Source organism: Rutilus rutilus (genome assembly GCF_951802725.1).
Source record: "Rutilus rutilus genome assembly, chromosome: 16".
Taxonomy (NCBI): domain Eukaryota; kingdom Metazoa; phylum Chordata; class Actinopteri; order Cypriniformes; family Leuciscidae; genus Rutilus; species Rutilus rutilus.
In genome coordinates, this window is record NC_140224.1 from 5,615,974 (window position 1) to 5,643,183 (window position 27,210).

Below are 27,210 nucleotides of genomic sequence, written 5' to 3' on the forward strand. Positions count from 1 at the left end.
GTAGAGATTCCCCGTTGAGGTGGTATCTCTTCGCGATGCCAAGATGGCAAGCCTGGTCCCTCGCACAGGCTCATACACGTTGCGCAAATTCACCCCAGAGTCGCTGGCGGAGATCGACAGGCTCATCCAGGAGAGGAGCACCAGGGAGGAAGGAGACAGGGTTGAGGAGGAACTACTGGCACCGAGCAATGATCTGGAGGCAGGAAAGTGTCTGCCCATGATCTATGGTGAACCACCAAAGGATCTCCTCAACACGCCTCTGGAGGATCTTGACCCCTTCTATAAAGCACAGAAAGTCAGTCTCACACCCATAAATGTTAAATAGATTTTAAACCTAAACCTGTGTTCGTCTGGGGTGGGTGATATGACCAAAATCGTATATCAAGGTATGAGTATATGACGATATATATCACAATACAGGTCTTTTTGCTTTAAATAAGGTTTTTATGATATAAAAAAATTTGATACCATTGAAATTTCATAATTCTTGTCACCATTTTCAATATCACAAAAAACGAATACTAGCCTAAGAAAAAAACCTGTGAAAACCCTGTGAAACCCAAAAACCTGTGCTCCTGTGAAAGAGCACGATGAAGACGATTAATGCTGAAAAGGCTTTAATAACGGAAAACTCACGAAACCAAACTCAGCGATAGCATAAACGAGAACCAACAAGACTGAAACACAGGCAGATATATACTGTTAGAAAAGAAAAGAGAACAAATTAGGCAACAGCTGAAAACAATCAATAATCAAATTAAAAACCATGGTGACAAATTAACAAAATAACCCAGGCCGGGCGACGCTGGAAACAGAAAACAAAATTCAAACACAAGGAACTGTTACATAAACAGTGATAAAGAAAGAACAAATAATCTAATAACTAGCATAGAGGAATACAAACTACAATAGAACAAAGACAAATGAAATAGACCTACCTGGAAAATTTGAAGCACTAGAAATACTACATAAATTGAATAAAGTAATCAAATGTATAAAAAACACAATTTACTGTGTAAATTAAATATACATTTATTCTTATTAAAGTTACAAAAGTGATTCTTTGAAGAGCAGAGATTTTCTCTTTTTTGTTGTTTGATTAACATTAATAAAGACAGCAGAAACATTCAAGCTGTCTCATGCGTATGTCATATACTCATGCGTTTTCTTTCTCAACTGTTTATGTTCACTTAAGACATAAATGACTGTTTACCTGCAAAGACATGGTCACGTTGACACATAAGTATGTGTATTTACCAGATCAAGCCCAATTAGTCTGCAAAAAGCACTCAGTGTTTTTTTCATGCATTATTTAGCATCACAACTCACATTTTGAAGTCACCATCTGGAACGTTTTTAATACAGTCTTGTAAACGCGATGCACTTGCATTGCCAGGTTATTGATTTGCATGTAAACCGGTAAATAGGGTTATTTCAATAAACATATTTTTGGTAATTAGTGTAAATGTGCTCAGAGATAATAGATCAAAATCTCTGCCGGTTGACAAATTCCTACCGGTTAATCATGTCTACCGGTATATACTACCCACCCCTAGTGTCTATAGATGTTTTTCAACTTGCCTTTGTGTTAACCTCTTTCTCATTTGCAGACGTTTATTGTCATAAGCAAGGGAAACACAATCTACAGGTTTGCAGCTGAACCAGCATTGTTTTGTATCAGTCCTTTTAGTCCTGTCAGAAGAGGAGCCATCAAAATTCTTATACATTCATATCCTTCTCAAGCCATAATTTTGATAACAATCATATTTTTTTGTAGTGGTTATCATGATTGATACAGTAATGAGTTGTTTGTCATATTTACCTTGACTGTGCTTCAAATATTTTAGTTTGTTCATCATGATCACCATCCTGTCCAACTGCGTGTTCATGACAATGAGTAACCCTCCAGCCTGGAGTAAAACAGTCGAGTAAGAGTTGCCTTGTGTGAACACACACATTTTTAGTGGCAATGACTTTGTTGAATTTCTCGAGTACTAGCAGAATTCTCAAATCATTCTGAAAGATGAAAAGATTAGACAGTAAATAAAACAACTTTAAAATATCTATATGAAATAACACATTTCTTGCTGGGTTTATTTATTTATATATATATTTTTATATTTGTATCCCAAAAATGTTGTATACTTGTGTACAAAAAGTTGATTTAATTCAGTATTAATACTAGTACTATGTAATTGTGACTCTGAAGCACCTTCTTATGATAATTAATTCATTCACAAGAAACATATTTATTTCTGTTTCTTTATTTGTTATTGTAGGTATGTTTTTACTGGTATCTATACCTTTGAAGCAACAATCAAAGTTTTGTCACGAGGCTTCTGCGTGGGACCTTTCACATTCCTTCGTGATCCATGGAACTGGCTTGATTTCATGGTGATTAGCATGGCGTGAGTATTTCAATACACACACATATATAGGCCTGTGATTGAAATACACACACATACACGCACGCACGCACAACTAATATTAAGAACGTTTCTTTGATCTAATGTTTTGCAATGAATCTTTCAGACACCTTCTCAGTGACTGTCAGCTAATGCTTCCACTTGGCCACATTGGTTGACAGTTCTAAATATAAAACATATAAAAACCAATCACTTTCCACTGCCAGGAACAGCTAACACAAAGAAATGATTAGAGGAATAATCTCTTTTGAATCAGTACAACTTTCTTTATACTAATATTTCTTTATACTGTGAAATACAAAATATGGGTGGCACTTCGTTTTACAGTCCTGTTTCACATGTACATACTATGTACTTATTATAGCAATTACAATAACTGGGTTATAACTAGGTAGTAACCCTGAACCTATCAGTAAACCTAACCTTAAACCTAACCTTAACCCATGTAGTCACCTTATATTACCAGTGCTTTCTTTGGTAACCACACTGTAAGTATACATTCTGTAAAATAATGTTTAACCAAAATATGAGATGCTGAAGCCTGTTGATTGCTTTTTTCTATGTAAAACAAAACAAAAAAAACAAATAAGTACTGAATAATATTAATTAACTAGATGTACTTACTAAAAAAGTTACGGTTAGGGTTTGGTTTAGGGTTAGTTACTTGTAATTATGCATAATTTACTGTTATTACTATAGTAAGTTCATGTAAATTCACTGTAAATGCATCACCTAAAATAAAGTGTTACTAAAAAAACATTCTTGGACTGCAAAAGGATGCAAAAGCACCATATAAATAAATTTCAATATTAAAAGTGGGTCATGTTTTCTTTATTTCAATCATATTGTAGCTGGTGTTGTCTGTTGTGCCTATTTGACACTGATTTGTGGTTTGATTGTTTCTAGGTACGTCACAGAGTTTGTAGACCTTGGTAATGTGTCAGCACTGAGGACGTTTCGTGTTCTTCGAGCTCTCAAAACAATCACAGTTATCCCTGGTATGTAATAATTGTATGTAATGCTACAGTTCTTTAAAAGGCACACACAAATGGAAAAGCACGAAACCACACAAGCGCAAATGTTTTCAATGGTATTTTCTTTAAAGGGATACTCCACTTTTTTTGGAAATAGGCTCATTTTACAACTCCCCCAGAGTTAAACAGTTGAGTTTTACCGTTTTTGAATCCATTCAGCCGATCTCCGGGTCTGGCGGTACCACTTTTAGCATAGCTTAGCATAGATCATTGAATCGGACAAGACCATTAGCATCTCTCTCAAAAAAATGACCAAACAGTTTCGATATTTTTCCTATTTAAAACTTGACTCTTCTGTAGTTACATCGTGTACTAAGACCGACGGAAAATGAAAAGTTGCGATTTTCTAGGCTGATATGGCTAGGAGCTATACTCTCATTCCTGCGTAATAATCAAGAAACTTTGCTGCCGTACCATGGGTACAGCAGGCGTAATGATATGACGCAGCGCCTGAAAATAGTCCCCAGCTCTGTAACTTCCATCGTGACCGGGACTAAGTTTGTCTAACCTATTAGACCTATTTTCAGGCGCTGCGTCATATCATTACGTATAGTTCCTAGCCACATCAGCCTAGAAAATCGCAACTTTTCATTTTCCGTCGGTCTTAGTACACGATGTAACTACAGAAGAGTCAAGTTTTAAATAGGAAAAATATCGAAACTCTTTGGTCATTTTTTTGAGAGAGATGCTAATGGTCTTGTCCGATTCAATGATCTATGCTAAGCTATGCTAAAAGTGGTACCGCCAGACCCGGAGATCGACTGAATGGATTCGAAAACAGTAAAACTCAACTGTTTAACTCTGGGGGAGTTGTAAAAGCCTATTTCCAAAAAAAGTGGAGTATCCCTTTAATGTCTTTGGATGCAACTACATTTATTTACAGTTTTGATTTTGTGATAACACGTTTGCATTGTTTTTTTCCACCCTATGTCTGAAAAATGCATACACCAAAAAAGAATTGTTAATTTGTTTCAATCTCTCCTTGTACTTTCCGCTCAGGTTTGAAAACCATTGTCGGGGCTTTGATTCAGTCAGTCAAGAAGATGGTAGACGTAATGATTTTGACCGTCTTTGCACTGGCTGTATTTGCCCTCATTGGCCTGCAGCTGTTCATGGGAAATCTACGTCATAAGTGCATCCGTTGGCCCATTCCCAACAGCACCATCTTTGATGTCGACAACTCCACCATGGTCAATGACACCACCCTCAACGTCACAGATACTTTCGATTTCAAAGCATACATAGACAATGAAGGTGAATGCAGGTCAAGGTTATTAAATATTTCCAATTTTAACTCAACTATGTCATCACATAGTTAGTACTACATAGCAGTACATAGCAGTACTTGTAATTCCAGGACAATAATAATGATAATAATAATTTTGTAAATGTGAAAAGTATTAGAATGGTTTTGGCATCAATTTTTTACAAATGGAATTTGAGCTGTGTTTTGTGACAAAATGTGTGAAATATTAGTTAAATATAATGATTATTTTTGCAAGTCACTGTTTTTTTTTTTAAATCCTACAATGAAAATGTAAATGTATTGTCTGCTATAAGCTTTTTAGTGTGTTCAAGTCCTTCTGGCAAGTTTGTATTTACGAGTTGGGAAGTCGTGTTTACGACGTCAGGTGCGTTCAAGATATACTTTCGTCAGAGCAAGGTGGTGGTGTACCTTCTCTTAATTAACTACACTAAAATACAGCAAGGTTTTTAAACTTTACTTTCAGGATTACTGTCAAGATCCATCAGTCTCAAATTGTGAAAGAATGGTTAGGAGGGAGCATGACGAATCATTTTGACACATGAATTGGCACTTCCAGTCTAGATCTTAAACTCATTGAAAGTCTTTGGGTTGTGCTGAAGGAGACTTTACAGAGTGCTGGACTCTTGCATTGTCAATACAAGATCTTCACCAAAAATGTATGCACCTCTTCATGGAAATAACATCACACCAGTCAAGCACTCTGAGGCCTAAATAAAATCCCGACTTTTTGGTGGTGTTCATGTGCATTCAACTCGTAAATACGATCTTTTCGACATGACTTGAGCATACCATTTGTCTACTATAAAATTGGTGTACTTGTTTTACTTTTCAGAAAACCAATACTTTCTGGAAGAAAGTTTAGATGCTTTAATATGTGGTAACAGCTCTGATGCTGGGTAAGTTTGCTTTCATTCCTATTTAGCTGTAATTAAAAATGCTTGTAATTTAATATAGGCTGTCTATTATATCAAGTGCTTTCATTAATTTCTGATAGCAAATTGTAATGCCACATAAAGGCAATACAGATTTATGAATGAAAAGATAAAGATGAATGACATTTGTTGTCTGGTGTTTTTATAGGAGGTGCCCAGAAGGATACACTTGTATGAAGGCTGGGCGAAACCCAAATTATGGCTACACCAGCTATGACAACTTTGGCTGGGCCTTTCTCGCCCTCTTCAGAGTCATGACGCAGGACTATTGGGAGAATCTCTTCCAGTTGGTCTGTTAACTACAGTAGTTGTTTTTATGTGTGTTCATCTGTTGGAATAGCATAAGCAAATTAAATTCCATCTTGTTTAGACCCTTCGTGCTGCTGGGAAGACCTACATGATCTTCTTTGTGGTGGTCATCTTCCTGGGCTCTTTCTACCTCATCAATCTGATCTTGGCTGTGGTTGCGATGGCATATGATGAGCAGAATGCGGCCACCTTGGCTGAGGCCATTGAGAAAGAAGAGAAGTTTCAAAGATTGCTAGAGCAGCTCAGGAACCAAGAGGTCAGGTGACTACCATATGATTTAACATTAAAATATGGTTACATTATTTAAAAATGAACAGATTCAGTTGATAATGTGTAATGCATATCAAAACACGTCACACTGATATGTTGTTATAAAGTGGTTTGTTTATTTATATCACAAATACAGGTAGGCAGTAAAGCATCTCTGGCCAGCCAGACAACTCAAAGTCGAGGGTCAAACAGGACAGGTTCCCTGCACAGTCTTGATGGTGATGATGCCATAAAGGACTGTAATGGCCGGATTGTGCCTCGCCTCATCATCAACAGAGTCTCCTCTGACAGAGAGGTGATGTAAAACTTTCAGATCAGGAGTATTTTAACAATATGTTTAGTATTATTATTTTGGGGAATCTGTAATACTTGAGTTCTGTTAAAACCAAGTACTTTTACTCAGTTAAATTTACATTGTAAAAATAATACTTTTTACTCTATTACAATTTCAGGTAGACTTAAAAGTACGAAGTACTTGAGCTGCACGATTAATCATTAACAGATCACAATCTCACCCATGCCATCTCATTTCTAAATGACAATGATTCTATTAAAATGTGTCAAAAGTAAGGTGTAAAAGTAAGGTGTCTATTAAACCTTTGGAAAAATCACACCGGAACATTTGAACTTTTCAACCACACAGTATTGTTATTTCTTTGTTACCAATATTCTTATCACAGAAGTCCTGAGATAAAAGTTTATAGTTCAGATGTCTACAGAAGTGATCAAAATAGAGCAAATTACCTTTTGAAAGGTGCACTTGGCACTTCAAATAACAATTATACCACCAGGTGGCAACAATTGACTGTTAAAAAATGTATGTCATTGAATCATTCATTCAAAAAAGATTCGTTCAAAAACTCTGATTCATCCAGTAATGAAACAACTAAAGTATTTATGAGTGAGTCATTAAATCATTCATTTAAACCGAGTTTTTTAAATAATTCAGATTAATTAAACATTTTAAAAAGACTGCAGCAATTAACATTTTGTCAAAACCTCTAGTAAATGACGTTATTTTGTTATACGTTTGTCTCTGTATGACACACACACAAAAAAGAAACATGGTTCTCAATTTTACCAGAATCGTGCAGCTTTGCAAAGTACATGTGTCATTTCACTTAAAATGTTTCTCAATTATTAAAAAAACGAGGTTGAGTAAATGATGACAGAACGTCAATTTTTGGGTGTGTAGCAATGTGTTTTTGTAATAACCATGGCTGTAGAAGGATGAACTTGAGTCATGAACATGAAAGTGTGAACACGGTTCATGATTAGTTTTGATTATTAGTCTAAAAATCACTATATTCAAATGTCAAACCACTGTATAATCATCTACTGAAAATGTTTGATCAAAATATTCAGCTAATAGGTTACAGGATATTGGTTTACTTTAACATCTGCTGTGTTGTAGAGTTTTACGTAGTCAGAACACAGAGAAAATAGTGATTTAATTGAAAATAGTAATTTTTGCATAAAAAATACTAATATGGTAAAATCTCTGTTTTCCAAAGTTTCATTTTTCAGCTTTTAAAAAATTAAGTACAATTAAACGTAGATACTATTTTACCATTACTCAAGTATTTTTTGGTAGATACAATACATTTTTTGACAGTATACAGTACCAGTCAAAAGTTTGGAAACATTACTATTTTTAATGCTTTTGAAAGAAGTCTCTTATGCTCATCAAGCCTGCAGTAAAAAAAATAAAATAAAAAAATAAACAGTAATATTATGAAATATTATTACAATTTAAAATAATGGTTCTCTTTTTTAATATACTTTAAAATGTAATTTATTTTTGTGATGCAAAGCTGAATTTTCATCAGCAAGTACTCCAGTCTTTGGTGTCTTATGATCCTTCAGAAATCATTCTAATATGCTGATTTATGATCAATGTTGGAAACAGTTGTGCTGCTTAATATTTTTTTATAACCTGAGATACTTTTTTCAGGATTATTTGATGAATAAAAAGTTAAAAAGAACTGTATTTATTTAGAATAGAAATCTTTTGTAACAATATACACTACCGTTCAAAAGTTTGGGAACAATAACTATTTTTTTTTTTTTAAGAAATTAGTACTTTAATTCAACAAGAATGTGTTAAATTGATAAAAGGTGATGGTAACGATTTATATTGTTAGAAATGTTTTTATTTTGAATAAATGCTGTTTTTATGAATAAATGCTGTTAACGTTTTACTCATCAATGAATCCTGAAAAAAGTATTCCAAAAAAATATATTAAACAGCACAACTGTTTCCATCATTGATAATAACTGAGTATCAAATTATCATATTAGAATGATTTCTGAAGGATCATAAGACACCAAAGACTGGAGTACTTGCTGATGAAAATTCAGCTTTGCATCACAAAAAATAAATTACATTTTAAAGTATATTAAAAAAGAGAACCATTATTTTAAATTGTAATAATATTTCATAATATTACTGTTTTTTTTTTTTTTTTTTTTTTTTTTTTAACTGCAGGCTTGATGAGCATAAGAGACTTCTTGCAAAAGCATTAAAAATAGTAGTGTTTCTAAACTTTTGACTGGTACTGTATGTACTTTAACGTAAGTACAATTACTCTGTACTTTTTACACCCCTGATTACTGTACTATTTATACACAACCAGTCAAAAGTTTCATCATACTGTATGGTTCATATGATCTTAATGACGTTTTGATGCATGCCATCATGCTCTTTGTACAGCAATAACTGAATGGTAAATAGAAGTCTGTTTTCGAATCATTTAGAAATTGTAAATTAGAAAATTAGAATCTAGATTGTTGAAAAAGCTTTTATTTGACATCCGTTTTGACATGCGTACTGTTTCATTTATCCTCCAGTTATCACAAGAGAAATTCACAAGAGATCCTCCTGAAGAGGATGACAGGTCCATGAGCTCCAAGCACAGCATGCAGTTCCTGGACCAGCCGAAACTCTCCAAGAGAACAGCTAGTGCCATCAGTGTGCTCACGGCCACGATGGAGGGTACTAGCTTGAGGAAACTCCTTGAGAGTTTATTAACTGCAAATTAAAAGGATTAAGTAGCTATTGTCACTGAGGAGCATGTCTAGAGTTTTTCCATTTATTGTGCTTCTCCAGATGTCCCAGAATGTCAGGGCTTTATGTTGAACATCAAGTGGTGTCCCAACACAGTACCAAAATGGTTTGTTATACAAAAGGAAACAAAATTGTGCTTTAAAGTTATTAATATTACCATCACTGCACAGGCTCAACAAATTAATACATTTATAACCATGAAATACATTTTTGTTTTGTTTTGGAAAGGAATGGTTTGCAAGACATTCCGTAATGATCTGGTTAAAACGTCGAAGACATGCTAAATACACACAGGCGTTTTCTATGGGCTTCATTTAGAAAATGTTGCATAGAAACTGTCCTACTTTTGATTTTACGAATATTTCTCCAATGTGCGTACGTACGAACGAACTCACAAAAACACGCGTTACGCCTCTCTTAAAGATGTGAATCGTAAATTACTTTGAAATTGTGCGCCGCTGAATGGTTTCAGATCTCCGGCTTGTAAACGGCACCTAATTAATGTCATTAACATATAAGATCACCAGTCAACGTCCAAATCCTTTACTTGAGAACGACGAGCGGCAAGAATTGCTTCCAGATACCTGCAGTACTCTGCTTAGACACTGACGTGACACATTGGTGTGGATTTTAGCGTATGCTCAGATTTGAATTTCGATTGTGTGTATGCTAAAATCCATACAACTTTTTATAAATGAGGCCCTATGTTCTTGAATTTTAATATAAAGTGCAGTTTTCTAGATTAGTGTGCCATGGTGTGACAGAACTGTTTTAGTATTGTCTGGAGCAAAGCAAACCAAGCAAAGGTCACATTATGTGTAGAGAAAATACCTGTTAACTTAATCAGAGTGGTGCTAATCTTTGGGCTATTTCAGAGCCATGGACTGACTTTAGACTGGCAGAGCTTGTTGCTGTCACTCTTCTGGTGTTCATTCGTTGCTCTTAATGCTATTACCGCTCACTGTAATGGAAAAAACGTTTTCAATATCTCTTTCTCTATTTCTTTGTCTCCCCAGATTTGGAAGATGCTCAGAGGGCTTGTCCCCCAGGCTGGTATAAATTCGCTGATATTTTCCTTAAATGGGACTGCTGGGCTCCCTGGATCATCTTTAAGAACTGGGTTCATTTTGTAGTGATGGACCCATTTGTCGATCTAGGTATCACCATCTGCATTGTGCTCAACACTCTTTTCATGGCCATGGAGCACTACCCCATGAGTCCGGATTTCGAACATGTTCTCTCAGTGGGCAACTTGGTTAGTGTTACATCAATACTTCTGGATTACTGTCAAAACTCTGTAGAAATATTAATCTTGAGAATACTCAGATGTCAGATAGAGCATATATCATAATGCATAGTTGTGTTTTGGATGCTGGTCCCTATGCTGATGTCCCTACCAGTCATCTTAGCTAGCTTAACCAGGGCCATGCTGGTTGACCAGCATTTTTTTTGCAGCTTGAACTAGCATGGAACCTTAAATCAATAAGATCAGAAGATCAGAATCACTGTGAACAGAAACGGTAATAGGTTGAATGTGTGTATCGTCCCTTTCTGGGCTTGCCTGAGAAATCAGAGATCTTTGCAGACAAAAGCTTTCCTATTTTAGGAAAGTCATTTAAGTGTAGGCATTAGCATCAGGACAAAGCAATTGTTAATAACAGCAAAGCATGATTATCAGGTCATTCATTTTGGTCAAGTGAAACTCTGCCCCAAAATGAAAATTCTCTCATCATTTACTCCCCCTCGTGTCATCCCATTGTTGACAGTTTGCCTGAAGCGATTGTTTATTGGTTAAAAAGTTTAAAATAGTACTGTTTTCACACACCTATCATTTCGTGGCATGAGGTTGATTAAATGATAAGATAACTTTTACATTTTTGGGTGGAGTATCCCTTTAAAGGTACACTATGTAACTTTTTTTGTTCAAAATGTATGTATATAATGAGCGAGTCCATCTTGAATCCATCTTCCTGTCTTATCCTGAATGACTGTACGCCTATAATAAGTGTTTATATTCAGACTATTTTAGACCGAGTGGGACAACAACTGTAGTACCTGCGTGACTCGTCATATACATGTAGTTTTGTTTATTAACCGCTAGAGCACCAAGAGCTACATAGTGTACCTTGAAATTGAAACCATTCTTATCTCACAGAAGATTAAACCTTATTCTTCAAGGTATTTACAGGAATCTTCACGGCTGAAATGGTGTTCAAGCTTATTGCTTTGGACCCCTACTACTACTTCCAGGTGGGCTGGAACATTTTTGACAGCATCATTGTCACACTCAGTCTGGTAGAGTTGGGACTGGCCAATGTTCAGGGATTGTCCGTTCTCAGGTCCTTCCGTTTGGTAAGTCTGAATCTCAACCCCTCGATCTGTTTCATTGTTTTATGGTTTGTGTGATTGAATTCTCTTTAACCTGTTAAAATTCATGAAATACTCATAAAAATGGTGTGTGGTTTAACTTTGTATGTAATTGTGTCTCTATGTATATGTTTGTGCCCATCTCTGACGGATATGCTGGAAGTAGCTACGTGTCTTCAAACTCGCTAAATCTTGGCCCACCCTTAGCATGCTGATCAAGATCATCGGCAACTCAGTAGGTGCCCTGGGGAACCTAACGCTAGTCCTGGCCATCATCGTCTTCATCTTCGCCGTGGTGGGCATGCAGCTCTTTGGCAAGAGTTACAAGGACTGTGTTTGTAAGATTTCTCAGGACTGCGAGCTTCCCAGGTGGCACATGAACGACTTCTTCCACTCTTTTCTCATCGTCTTCCGGATCTTGTGTGGAGAGTGGATCGAGACCATGTGGGACTGCATGGAGGTGGCGGGAGCAAACATGTGTTTGATAGTCTTCATGATGGTCATGGTCATTGGAAACCTAGTGGTAAGTGAAGCGGAGATTGTACAAACATGATAAGAATCAATTCTGGCAGAAAATTTTGGGCGAATCATCATTTAGAAGTGTTGTGTAAAAAGACAGCAGCGTATCTCTGACATTGCATGTGCAAGAAAGCTTTCAGTACAGCACTGCTCTGATATGCTACTATTTTCCTTTGCACTGAGAGGGAACATCATTATTATTATTATTATTATTACATCTACTGCCACTGCTAAGCTGTTAATCTTTATAACTGTTAGCCTGAAGCTGTCCTGATCTGAAGCTTTAGCATAGCAACCAAGCCAAACCCAAAGGATTTTCAGCACAGCTGATGGCAGGGCCGGCTGTTGTTGACATTCAGGTGGCACAGCAGTTAGCATCTGATTCCTCTGTGTAACCAGGTGTTAATAAGTCATAACATTTCAACTTTCATATGTAGGGCAGCCTGTAGTGTACAACCATTTGCTGAATCTCAATGGGAAAAATTCTTTAAATGTCTCTTAAATGAGAAATAAATGCTGAAATCAGATTTTGTTTAATCAAGTTTAATAATAATGTTTAATCAAGGTTATTATAAAGATTTTCTTTCCTAGCAAAAAAGTATTTTCTTACCTAGTATTTTTATCTTGGTTTCCAGTACAAATACCAAAATATTTACTTGAGAAGGAATATGCCATAAGATATTAAGTCTTGTTTTCTGACAAATGTATTAAAATGAAGTGAGTTTATGCTTAAAACAAGAAAATAAAATGTCTGTCAATGGAATAGGAAACATAATCTTGTTTTCCCATTGAATTAAGTTTATTTTCTTACCCTACGGACATATATTTTTTTTTCTTGATTTAAGCATAAACTCACTTTATTGTGATACATTTGGCATCTCAAAGAAAATGTATCTTGATTTAAGAATGTTTAGATATTGTAGCAGTAAACCAGACAAAAATACTGAATAAGAAACCACTAAGCCTAAGGCTGTGTCCCCTATACCCTTAAACAGGGCACTATTTGAGGGGACAGCCATTTGTAGTGCTGTCCGAAACTATAGTGAACGTTATCGAGTGCACTCTCTCAATCCCATAATGCACCACAGCTGAATCATCCATCCATTTTGCAAACGCCGCTCCAATGTGGGTACAACAATATATATTACAGGTATAAATTCCTTTTTAATTGATTAATAAAGTGTTTAATTAAGGTTTATACATGCTAGTTTCCATGTCTGCATTTAAGTCGAAATTTGTATGCCCTTCCCTCGCTAACGTCGCATGAGTGCGCACTACTGGCGGAACCCTTGCAATGTGTTTAAATGGAACGCCCTTAAGCCCTTGATCACTTGGAATCCGCAATGGAGCTGATTTACAGTTCCCCCCCCCCCCCCCCTTTTTTTCCTTTTACGCACCATTCTGTAGGCCTGTGTGTGTGCTTGGGCTGTTGGAGACAGTATAAAAAATTACACAAACGAAAATGATAACAATACAATAAACTAAAACTGTGTAAAGCTTAAGGTAGCTAGAAGAATTATGCTGTTATCAAAATAACTCCAATATCATACATTAGAGTTGTGTGGGGTGGAGAAAATTAAACGCAATCTGCTGTGGCATCAAAATCGTGTTGCGTTATTGTCTATGAATCTGCCTGTATAGTGTACATATTGAGTTGACTCGCTCCTTTGGTTAAAATCGAGGGGTTGAGGGGATGTTCAAAATAAACTTCAAAATGTTGGCAGGGATTCCCCCAAAGGGAAGTGCTTAAGGAAGTTTGCAAGTATGTCTAAAAGTGGAGTTAGATCCAGCCCTAACCAGAGTTTAAGATAAATCTTCTCATTACTAATGGAGCTGCCAGTTTGCTGAGTTTCAAATGATTATTAAACAGAATTACAGCAAGCTCAAACTATGCAAAAACGGCAGCCCTTCCAGCGTCTGAATCCGCTCGCTCATTTTCATTCACTCCTTCAAGTGGACTATATTAATAGAGTAATGTAGGAAACAGTGAATGAGAGTATAGGGGATGTTTCTGAACACAGCTCAAGACTGAGCATTAATTACAAAATGAAAGACATGAACACATGAACAAAACCCAATGTTACGCTTGAATGCTGACGTCACAGTATGGTATATTTTAAACTATTTCTGCATACATACATGTACATTCTCATAAAGCGATTCATGCTATATAGCTAATCTGCTTGATTGTTTGCGTCGTCGCAAAATGTGAACTAGCCTATATTATCGCCCAGCTCTACATTTACATGACATTTAACAGACACTTTTATCCACAATAACTTACAAAAGAGAAAAAACAATCAAAGCAATTTATCCAACAAAAGAATAGTGCTGAGATAATTCTCTCTTAGTTTAGCACAGTGCATGCAGCAAGGATTTTTTTAAGGTGAAGGTAGTGTAGTGTGTTCGTTTCAAAGTGTTCACGAAAGAGATGTATTTAGTGGTTTCTTGAAAATGGCTAAAGACACCGCTGCTCTGGTGGAAGTAGAAAGGTAATTGTAAAGCGGCTTCGAATCAATGTATGTTGTGAAAAGCTCTATACAAATAAATTTGACTTGACTTGGCTTTTTAAGTGAAAACTAGCCTGCTAGCTTCATGTGTTGTTACAGAAGAAGGAGATGCAGATGAGCTGCTAGCAGCTGTGCACATAATTACCATATTGGAGCTGCTGACTGAATACACTTCCTCTCAGGTTATACATAGAGAGAAAAGGAAATGGCCTGTCTTAGCGAGCTAGCAAAACTATTATTACTCAACACGACCCATGGCTAACATACATTTCACACACACACTCTTCTCGTATTTACCGTCTACTGCACTTGTCTTCTGGACAAACAGGCATTGTGAGCCTCGGCTACATGTTTGGTGCTGTCCTCTATTTACGTAGTATGACTGGAGCCAGCAAACACCGGTTTTGATCTTGGCTGTGTGCTAAGACCCAGCTCAAGTGAATGTCTTGGCGCACAAGAAACAAACATGGACAGCTAAGAAACACAGCGATAGAAGCTGAAGATCCATGTCGCAGCTCCCTGTTCTGATAAGGTCATTGAAAGGAGAGGAAAACAATGCTAAATGCAAATAAGAAAAAGCAGCTGACAATATACAACCATGCAAAAGTTTGGGGCTGATGAGTAAAGTCTCTTATGCTCACCAAAGCTGCATTTACTTGATAAAAAAATACAGTAAAAACAGTAATATTGTGAAATATTATTACCAATAAAATTAACTGTTGTGCAAAGCTGAAGAAACATTTCTTATTATAATCAAAGTTTAAAACCGTTGAGCTGCTAAATATATATATATATATATATTTTTAATTATTTGATGAATAGAAAGTTCAAAAGAACCGCATTTATTTGAAACAGAAATCTTTTGCCTCGTTAGGAATATCTTTACTGTCACTGTTGATCAATTTAATGAATTCTTTCTGAATAAAATGACTACTTTCTTTAAAAAAAATCTTACTGACCCATAACTTTTAAATGGCAGTATTAGTTGCGAATTTAGGGTGTGTTCACACTCGGCTTGTTTGGTTCGATTAAAACGAACCCTGGTGCGATTGCTCTGTTAGTGCAGTTTATTTGATTAAGTGTGAACGCTGCCTGGTGCGCACCAACCATGAGTCCGCTGAAAAGATGGGTCTCGTTCCGCTTCCAAACGAACTCTGGTGCGGTTTCGAATGAAATATGAATGTAACCCGGACCAAAGACATGCAAACAGACCAAAAACGGGACATGATGTCACAAGATGCAACCCTAAAAAGGACAGAATGCTCAAGCACACCAGTTTTTTTTCTTGTCATAGTCGTGATGTTGCCCGTCACAGTTCGGTTAGCCCAGCACACAGCATTGTTTTGGATGTTCGGTTTGTTGCTGGTGTCAAAGGATGTGCTTCAAACTTTACCGTATTTTGGCAAAAATATTGTTAGATGCCAATGGGAACAGACAGAGGGACATACCCTAATCCTAAATGTAAATTCCAATGTTAAATTTGAATAACTTTTTTGTAAGGGTGAGGGTCCTGAAGCAAAATCGGCAGAATACTCCACATGATGGAGTGCAAACAAATCATAGAGCATTGAGAACTGGCATGAGTTGCATCTGCACTCCAAGTTTAGTGGGCTGGATGAAAAAAGTTTGCTAGAGGAGGGTAACACGGGAAACCAAATATCAGTGGCCTCATTTGGCATGTAACTCTGATGTGCAATGTGAAAATCACAGCACCTGCTTCTACTGGTGTGTTTCTCAGGAAGCTTGACGTATTTCATACATTAGGCTGATATGTTGTCAAATGGTCTGGGCATTTTGCACTAGGTGACTGAGTGCCAAATAATGTGTGCTCGGTATTAATATAGTATCATGACACTATTATGATTAATATAGTATTAAGTAACTTGACTAAGCAAAATAAATTGGTAATGATGTATTATTGTTTTGGAGCTTTAAATACACCCACATATCCTTACAAATTAAGTGTCAAAAGTACTGCATCAGTGGAATAGGTAATATTACAAAATAAACCATACTGTGACATCAGAAAAAAACTGATGGGGTTAAAATTATATGACTTAATTCTCATAAAATAAGCCTGACAACTTTTTTTCTTGGAATTATGTTTTCTTAGGCCTGGTTTTGATGCTTTCGTATGTTCATATGAACCAAGATTTGTTGATCACAGATGAACCGATGACATTCTGCCTTTATACCCGTCTGATCTCTCTTATTTTATTTATATTTCTCAGCCTGTGTAAACGAGAACAGCCATGGCTGCTGTAATTATGTGCTATATCTAGTGTGCTTAGATCCTAAAGATAGCATCCCTGCCTCAGGCTTCCAGACAAGATAATATTTAATGAAACTTCATTACAACAGAGCCTACCTAAACCTGATAAACCTGGCTGTGTATAACTTGGAAACCAACTATTGGTGAAACTAGCTTTTATTACTGAGGCAACATTCAGACTGCAGGTAAATGTGGCCCAAATCTGATTTTTTTGCTCATATATGTGACGGATATGTGTGATATGTGATTTTTTTGTGTGTGTGTGAACAGCACAAACCACATGGAATCTGATCTTTTCGATTCTGATTTGGGCCACTTCCATATGTTGTACTAAATCCAAGACAATTGCAAATTTTATTTATTTATTTAAATCTAAAGTTGATCACTTTTTAGCTTAACTGTGTTAAATTACAATTAACGTGTAACATGGCAGGCATTCGGATGTACAGTTGATGATTCAACCCCCATTGTAAATCAGGTTTATTAGCAAATTCAAAACGATTTTCAGATGTTTGCAATGATGAAATCAAACAAAAGTAATTCAAATACCTCAACACAACAAATGTTTCAAGTGGTTTCCGCAAATTCAACTTCTGCGGTCTCAAAATTAGTCAACCCCCTCATGGCAAGCATCTTTAGTACTTAGTAGAACACCTTTTATCCAAAATGACTTGCATCGTATGCATTTTATCATGTGTGTGACTGTGAACCCCTTGATCTTGGTATTGTTAGCACCACGCTCGACTGCTAGCTGCAGGAACGTCTTCTATCTATCTAATATCCTGCCAAGCTCATTCTTACCTGTACTTCTCAGGTGCTGAATCTGTTCCTGGCCCTGCTGCTAAGCTCCTTCAGTGGGGATAACCTGTCTGCAGGTGATGACGATGGTGAGATGAACAACCTTCAGATCGCCATTGGTCGCATCACCAGGGGTATAGATTGGCTCAAAGCATTCGTCGCCAGTATGGTGGGACAGATTCTAGGAAAGAAACCTCCTGACAATAATGAGGAAATAGTGGAAGGAGACATAGAACAATATGCTTTAAACCACCTGGATGAGGGAAAAATGGCAGATGGCTTGACCAACTCTTTGTCCCCAACACTGATTGTGCCCATTGCCTGTTTCGAGTCCGATGTTGAAGAGGACTCCGATGAATCATCTGATGAGGAGGACAGAAAGGTAAGGGGTCAGAACTTAGCAATCAACTCTACCTCACTCTCCTTCCATCAAAATATAGAATAGTGTACACTGTGGTATGCCATTACTTTTAAAAAAAAGCTAGGTATTTGCAGCTGCCGGCCCAGTAAAGTTAGTAAAGACATTGTTAAAATAGTCCAGGTGACTACAGTGGCTATTCAATATTATTCAACAAATATATTTATTTAATTTAAGTTCATGATGTTTATTTAATTTGTATTGCTAGAAATGAAAAGCACATCTCACACTGTTCCCTTCAGTTTTGTTGTTCGCTCTCTCTCATTTCTTTACGTCTTTTGCTGTACAGGCCTCTCTTAATGATGACGACTCTTCGGTTTGTAGCACAGTGGACTACCGACCTCCAGAACCTGAGCCTGAGCCCGAAGAGGAAGAAGAACCTGAGCCTGAAGAGCCAGAGTCCTGTTTCACAGAGGGTGAGCATGCATGCTTCATTTTTCTCACTTTTAATGAATATTAATGTTCAAGGCACCACTTCAAGACTGCAGGTTCTTCAAGGTCATAATGTTTTTCTCTTTTTACCTAGGTTGTGTTAAGCGATGTACATGTTTGAGTGTAGACGTCACTGAAGGATGGGGGAAAAAGTGGTGGAACCTGCGAAGAACATGCTTCACCATCGTTGAGCATGACTACTTTGAGACCTTCATCATCTTTATGATCCTCCTCAGCAGTGGAGCACTGGTATGTCTGTCAATGCTTATGTTATTAATGCAAAATGAAATCCTTTAAATCCAAGGTGCTAAAAGTGCTTGAAATTTTTGAAATTTAAGTCCTGGAAAGCCCTTGAAAACAGCCATATTTATGAAAAGGGACCTCGAAAAGTGCTTGAATTATTGAAAGACGATGTGAAATTAGTGTTTAATTTTATCGATAAATGAATCTTCTCATGCAAAATGAACGCCCATCTGATATATAGCCAATCGCATGGCTATGAGCATGATATTGCTCATGTAAATATCCAAGAATATGGTACAACTTTCATTCTTCAGGTCAATCATATATTCATGGAGGGGAAAAAATCAGTTTGAATAAGGAAAGCGATATATTTGCTATAGTATCCTTTCAATGGTTGTTGCACTTTATTTGTACTATTTTGCTTTATTTTTTTATTAATCTATTTACCTTTTTTAGAATTTGAAAGATAATAAAGATATTATTTGATAAGTGAGATCTCTGACTGCAGTCCTTGGAAACCAAAAAAGTAGAGTTTGAAAAGTCCTTGAAAAAGCCCTTTATGAACCTTGTTCCTAGCTTCATTTTATGGAAACTTATAAATCCATTAATGCTTGTTTGATGCATCATTGTTTTCATTCTGTCAGGCTTTTGAGGATATCAACATTGAGCGCCGCAGAGTGATCAAGATCATCCTGGAGTATGCTGATAAAGTCTTCACATACGTTTTCATTGTGGAGATGTTACTGAAGTGGGTGGCATATGGTTTCAAGACCTACTTCACTAATGCATGGTGCTGGCTGGACTTCCTCATTGTGGATGTGAGTTTACCTGTCAAATTTGCATCTTAACCCTTATCAGCAAATACCTGTTGGATGCCAAAGTTTGTGTGTACTGATTTGCTCACCTGTTGTTTTATTTAAGGTGTCTCTGGTCAGTTTAACAGCCAATCTAATGGGCTATTCTGAGCTGGGACCAATCAAATCTCTCAGAACACTCAGGGCTCTTCGACCCCTTCGAGCTCTGTCGAGATTTGAGGGAATGAGGGTAAAGAATGACTATCTTTTTATTTATGTGTATCTGTGTGATTCTTCAATTCTGGAGTAATAAGATCTAAAGTTGACCTTGATTATCCTTTAAGAGAATTTTGATAGAATACTGTATGTGGTGTTGATTATTTTTAATAGTGTGGTGGGATGGTTATGACATTTTACCTGACAGCTCCCTAGTTCAGTAGTCAGGACACTGATTAGGGAGTCGGCCATTTTAAGGCCTCAATCGCAAAATTCAAAATTGTCTCCCTAAAAAGTCCCACAGTGCACCGTGAAAACCACGGAGCATCAATGCTTACAATATTTGCGCATATTACAATACACTTACGCATCCCAATTTGCGTTTTAATGCACTATTTTATGATGTTTTTTAAGTATAAATAGTTTGAGTTGTGTGTTCACACTGAAAATTCCTAAAAGAAAGTGCACTTTAAATTTCCCGGAGGATCCACTAAATTAACGGAAAATACAAAGTGTGGAATGTTGGACACTTTATGAAGCAACTTTAATTACGTAGCGGAGGGGGAGGGGCATCAGGCCCCGATGTTGAGTTACAAAATAACCTTATAAATTTCACACACTACACATATGATGAATATATAGTGTTTAAGCACACAGAGTATAGGTGCATAGTGTAGAGTGAACTAATGTTCTTTTAACTAAGCGCGAAACATAAATCACATGAGCAAACTCACTGTACATATTGTAATGACATGCAATAGATGTTTTGACAAAAACAAACAGCGTTTTAATTATATTTTAGCATAAACATATATCGCTAAACAGGTACTGAACATAATCTAGCTAACATTTATAATTCATTCATGGCTGAAATGTTGCAAGTATATGTAACAAAGTATTTATCATTATGTCATTTAAATAACATAAAACAATTTGGGCTGTCAAAATTAACACGATTAACGTAGCATTTCTTTCCATCTGTCACAATTATGTTCTGTTTAGTTGTTTCTGTCATGTCTGTATTAGTTCTCATTAGTTGCTATGGTGTCTGATTAGTTCATCTCTGTCCAGCCGTTCCTGTTTAGTGTCCTTATTTACTATGTGTATTTATACTCCTCGTTCTGTTCAGTCCTCATCGGTTATTGTTTGTGTTGAACGTGAATGTGAATGTTCCTCTGAGTTTGCTAATTAAAGACTGTGTATTCCATCAATCATCTCCTTCGTCGTACGCTTTCTACAGCCAGCTCTCCGTGACTCCGTCATCCTTTAGCTAGCATTATTTGCTTATTAAAGCTTAATTAAAGCATTATTAAATCTCTTGTCTGTGTGACACACACACACACACACACAACTCATGCGCACAGAAAGCTGCTTCAGACAATTGAGTTCTCTTTCACACTTCAAGGGACAAAAACACACAAAATTAGGCCAAAAAGCCAGTTTTGTCCAGTATCCTTGTAAGCACAGTCTTAAGTTAGTTAAATAAATTCTTAAATGAACATAAAGAGTTATGAAAATGGGATGCGTGTCAGATCAGTGTCATGTACGGCAGTAAAATAATAAACCTAATAAACCTGCTGCTGTCTGTCATTAATGTGACAATTAAAGAACAAAAGAAAAAGAGAAAATCATCTTGACTTAATTACTTGTGTAGCTTTAACAAAAATGAATCTATATTTAATTTATCATTTATGCAGTGAAAACTGGGAAGTGTTTGGTAACTATTCAATTCCTGTATATTTCCTACCTGTTAGATCAACTATTTAAAATATTTTGTCTTTGTTTGTTTTTATATTAATTTGGAGATTGATTGTGAAATTCTTACAAATAAAAATATATTAAAAACTTTAATGGTAGGTGCGAAAGATGTGCGATTTAATGAGTAATTTTGTTTAACCGATTAACAGCACTAATAAAATGTCAGAAAAATATCAGTTCTGCTGTTGTTTATAAATACCAGTAGTGGTTTTGCACTAAGAGGATGTTGCCATGTCACCATCAGTGTCCCAATGTGTAGTGAGCCAGAGTCCCTACTGTCCTTGCCAATGCCCAAATTCATGTACGCGATATACTGATTCATGATGTAGGGAGCTAGGGAGCTGATTGAGACGCAAAAAGGGGAAGTTGAAAATTCAAAAATCGAAAAGGTAATTAAAGTAATTTAAGGTAATTAAAAAAATAATTTGAAGCACGATTTGACAGAGTTTGAAGCATTTTTTATTTTAATCATCCTAAGGGGCAGAACATTTCCTCTAATTGAATTAGTATTTGTATGTTAACTTTGGAGTTGTTCTTAAAGTAATATTTATATAAATCTCTAAATCATGATTGTCTTCATACTCCATACAGGTGGTGGTGAACGCACTGGTTGGTGCAATTCCCTCCATTTTTAATGTGCTCCTGGTGTGTCTGATATTCTGGCTCATCTTCAGCATTATGGGAGTCAATCTATTTGCTGGAAAGTTCTACCACTGCATCAACACCACCACAGAGGAACGCTTTCCCATGGATGTGGTCAACAACAGGAGTGACTGCATGGCACTGACCAATGAGGCGCGCTGGGTTAATGTCAAGGTCAACTATGACAACGTGGGTCTTGGCTACCTCTCTCTACTGCAAATTGTAAGTTCAGTGCAGAGTTCAGTCTATTATACAGTATATGGTGCACATGCAGCCATAAACAGCCATACCTGTATCATGAGGAATCAAATTTTGATTGATCTTTTGAGGGGGAAAAAGACTTGATATACTATTTTAAAAAATACCGAAATTCAGAACTCAAAAGAGTAACATTGAAAAAAAAAAAAACTTCCACAACTTTGTGACATTAGAAAAATATATGCATCAGTTAAAGCATATTTACAGACTGTGAATATATTTTCATGTCCTTTTCTTTTTTTGCATCAGAGGACACAGAGGTAATTCAGTACAAATCCATAATGAATCAATGCGTTTAACTTGACATGCTGATATTCAGAAAATACTCTCTCCACATAGGCCACATTCAAAGGCTGGATGGATATCATGTATGCTGCAGTGGATTCTAGAGAGGTATGTGAACGACAGGCTTTCCGCCTGTAACATTTACAATGCTCAGCTGCAACAAAGCAATTCTAAATGCTGTATGCATATAATGGAGTGTGAGTCGTGAGCTTGTGAATTGACAAAAAATAGTCAACACAACTTTCCGTTATGTTGTCCTCACTGATTGTAAAGACGAACAGTGCAATGTGCTGTCTAATTCATGGACAAATTTATTGGTTGGAGTGAAACGAATAGTTCATCTAAATAATGAAATTTTATGTTGAAATGTTGCCATTATACTCGCCCTCATGTCTTTCCAACCCTGTATGCTGTTAAAAAGGACGAAAATGCATTATACAAGAACCATAAAAGTAGTCCATACAACTTGTGCACTATAGTGTAAGTGTTCTAAAGCCATTCAATAGCTTTGTATCGGATTCGGGACGATGCTCAAAACTTAGATGGAGTGGATCTAGTCCATCAACACCCCAAGGTGTTGATTGACAGTCCTGGGTCAACATTTCATCCGGTAACGTTGGGCAGTTTCGATTTATATGCTGTTTAATGATGATCGCGTTATTTTTCACATGCATCTGCTTACATATGCTATCGCTTGTTTCTGCTTCTTTTTCGACTTTGTTTTGATCCGGAGATTCTGTACTTTTTCAGAAGATGTGTCATAGCGCCCCCTACCGTATAACAGTGAAAACACGGAAAGCCGGAAAATTCAGTCAACGGCGGGAAGTGTTGTCTCATAAATTACTGAAAATTCCGTCAATGTCAGGGAAAAGATTTAAGTCATTCTTCTCCGCCAGTGCAAATCTCAAATCAAATATGGTGCATATGGCACAGGTTGGACGTCAATAACATTATGCATTGTTGGTTCTCGTTACCAAACGTCATGACGTCAAGGTTGTGGCATTGATTTGAGTTCTGTAGCGAAGGTTAAGAATAATCAAGTAAATAATGACTTCAGAATGACACTTTTATTGGAGCGTTCATTATTTCTTTTCCATGTCAGGTAGAAGAGCAGCCATCATATGAGATCAACCTTTACATGTACCTATATTTTGTTATTTTCATCATTTTTGGCTCCTTTTTCACTCTCAACCTCTTCATTGGTGTCATCATTGACAACTTTAATCAGCAAAAGTCAAAGATAAGTATCACTTTTTTTAACTAACCTCCAAATTAATTTGTGTTGCACGTTTGAATTGTTCTTTACCAGAAAGAATAATTCATATTTGTTTCTTCTGCACTTTGGAGGGGAAGACCTTTTCATGACAGAGGAACAGAAAAAGTACTACGATGCCATGAAGAAGTTGGGTTCCAAAAAACCTGCAAAACCTATCCCTCGGCCTTCGGTATGAACCATTTTACTTACATTCAATCTTCCATTGCTGTTTTTTTACCATTAAAACTAATTGACTGTCAACAAAATGTTTTATTTTAATATCAGCATTAAATCTCTTTAAAAAGTTTTTAAAAACTAATCTACTATATTGCTTTTCTAACAGAATTGTATCCAGGGCATGGTGTTTGACTTCATCTCAAAACAGTTCTTTGACATCTTTATCATGGTGCTTATCTGCCTCAATATGGTGACCATGATGATAGAGACAGATGACCAGAGTACTGAGAAAGAGGATATCCTATACCTGATCAATTTGGTGTTCATCATCATCTTCTCAGGGGAATGCATACTTAAGATGATTGCACTTAGACAGTACTTCTTCACTATTGGCTGGAATGTCTTTGATTTTGTTGTGGTCATTCTTTCTGTAGCAGGTAAGTGTAGAACAACCCAGGCTCGTTGGAAAAACATGCCTGTGGCAACATTCCTGCAAAATAACATTGTTGCTTCTTGCACATTTCGCAGCACATTCTAAGTGAAATTTCAACCAAGTGGCGCTAAGACCACGTTCAGTTTTATACAAAATAGATGAACGTGAATCTGTTGCATGTTTTCTGAAATAAAATGTCTAGTTAGTGGCGCTAAAAGGTTAATGATCTATCAAGTTTGAAAATAATGTACCACCTTCACTAAATGTACCCTAAACCTAACCAATAGTGTGAGCAAAAGCAAACTGGACCAATACTTATTTTCTGACTTAGCCAAGCCATTTTGGCTTGTTCCTACATGTCTTTGAGCTCTTTTATTGTATCTCATGTTTCATGGGACTTGTAACAGGTGAGCTACCGGGCAAGTTTACTGTGTCAGAAAAGCCATACATATGGAGCTAGTTATGTGATGCAAGTGTCAAAATCGATAAGTGTACATATCATGCACTATGGAAAGTGTTTTGAGGTCTTAACATAGTATTACGCAAGGAACCACGTGAAAAGTCTATTAATCAATAATCTGCTCCGTAATCATAATTTGTGTGAAAACGAATCAAATTTGTTGGTGTTCTACTGCCACTATTGTTTGTTTCAATTAAAACTTACATTTAAATGTATGTGTACTGTAGGTATTTGTATTTTTGGAGTTCTGCAAAAGTGTAGATTTGTGATTAGTGATTAAACATCATGCCATTATAGTTTGTTGCAAAGTTTTTTTATATAGAATATCTAAGCATTGATCATACTGATTTTAATACTAACCGTTCTATAAGTGCTCCTATGTGTATACTTTCCTTCTGTAACTGTGGTAAATTGTTTATAATAACCCATATTTCTTCTTTCCCAAGGTCTGATGTTATCGGACATCATTGAGAAGTACTTTGTGTCTCCCACCTTGTTCCGTGTCATCCGACTTGCCAGGATCGGCCGCGTGCTACGTCTCATCAGAGGTGCGAAAGGCATTAGGACTCTTTTGTTTGCCTTGATGATGTCACTTCCTGCCCTCTTCAACATTGGACTGCTTCTGTTCCTCATCATGTTCATCTTCTCAATTTTTGGCATGTCTAACTTTGCCTATGTGAAAAAGCAGGCAGGCATCGATGACATCTTCAACTTTGAAACATTTGGCGGCAGCATCATCTGTCTGTTTGAGATCACAACTTCGGCAGGCTGGGATGGGCTTCTGCTGCCTATTATGAACAGCGGCCCTCCAGATTGTGACCCTGACATAGAGAACCCTGGTACAGACGTTCGGGGTAACTGCGGAAATCCTGGCATGGGCATCATGTTTTTCTGCAGTTACATAATCATGTCGTTCCTGGTGGTTGTGAACATGTACATTGCCATCATTCTTGAGAACTTCAATGTTGCTCAAGAGGAGAGTGGAGACCCACTCTGCGAGGATGACTTTACGATGTTCGACGAGACATGGGAAAAGTTTGACGTTGATGCTACACAGTTCATCGAATACAACCGCTTGTTTGACTTTGTCGATACCTTGCAGGAACCTCTGCGAATTGCCAAACCCAACCGCCTCAAACTAATCACCATGGATCTGCCCATTGTAAGCGGAGACAAAATCCACTGTCTGGATATTCTTCTGGCAGTTACCCGTGAGGTTCTTGGCGACACCATCGAGATGACTGCCATGGGGAAGAGCATTGAAGCCAAGTTCATAATGAACAACCCCACATCTGCCTCATTTGAGCCAATCACCACCACTCTCAGGAGGAAGGAGGAAGAGCGAGCAGCCATTGCAGTTCAACGAACATACCGTAGACATCTCCTCAAACGTGCTATCCGCCATGCCTGCTTTATGCGTCGCTCAAAGAGAAAAGTTAGTAGTCAGGGCGATGAAGAACCTCCTGAAACCCAAGGGCTAATTGAAAGGAAAATGGATGCCTTGTATGGTAGCAACCCAGAACTTGCCATGGCTCTTGAGTTGCAGGCTAGGCCTATGCCATCTAATGGACCGCCACCTGAGCCCACCTCGGTCCCGCAGCATGGAGCATCAGTGACCTACCCTCGACCGCAGGGACAACTCATAATCCCAGTGGAGTGCACAAGGGAGATGATCCTCCGATCTGCACCCACAATGCATGGCCTGTGCAGTTCAGAGAATGCAACATTAAAAGAGACAATAGTATAACTGGCAGCCAATGTCTTTGGAGTATGGACTTAGATAACCCTCGGGTGTAAAATCGAGTATCACCTGCACGCACTGAACAACAGATGCTCCAAAAATGCCCGGCTTAAAGGATTACACAGGACTGCTATGATGTGACATTGGAATGCCATTTATTGGGAGTACTGTTTTTTTATTATTTAAATTTTTTATCTTATTTGTTCCCAATTAGAAATGTCCCAGTATATGTCATTACTTAGCCAAGTTGTTTTGCCCTTGTATTCGTTTACATTTGAGCAGTTAGAGCCATTTCAACATTTTATGATGTTATATTAACAAAGTTCG

At 37.0% G+C, this 27,210-nt stretch overlaps 1 protein-coding gene across 1 annotated transcript; it reads left to right on the forward strand.

Annotated features, from left to right (window-relative positions):
* On the forward strand, nt 1-27,210 carry scn4aa (sodium channel, voltage-gated, type IV, alpha, a). Its single transcript, XM_084434250.1, has 25 exons — nt 1-295; nt 1,611-1,738; nt 1,848-1,928; nt 2,280-2,408; nt 3,333-3,424; nt 4,460-4,714; nt 5,560-5,623; nt 5,808-5,949; nt 6,030-6,224; nt 6,375-6,533; nt 9,089-9,233; nt 10,322-10,560; nt 11,484-11,657; nt 11,839-12,195; nt 17,788-18,153; nt 18,479-18,605; nt 18,716-18,870; nt 19,509-19,682; nt 19,786-19,908; nt 22,224-22,496; nt 22,872-22,925; nt 23,920-24,061; nt 24,165-24,262; nt 24,416-24,686; nt 25,589-27,210. Exons 1-25 carry the CDS (start codon nt 44-46, stop codon nt 26,887-26,889), a joined length of 5,496 nt encoding a protein of 1,831 aa, XP_084290376.1. The 5' UTR covers nt 1-43; the 3' UTR covers nt 26,890-27,210.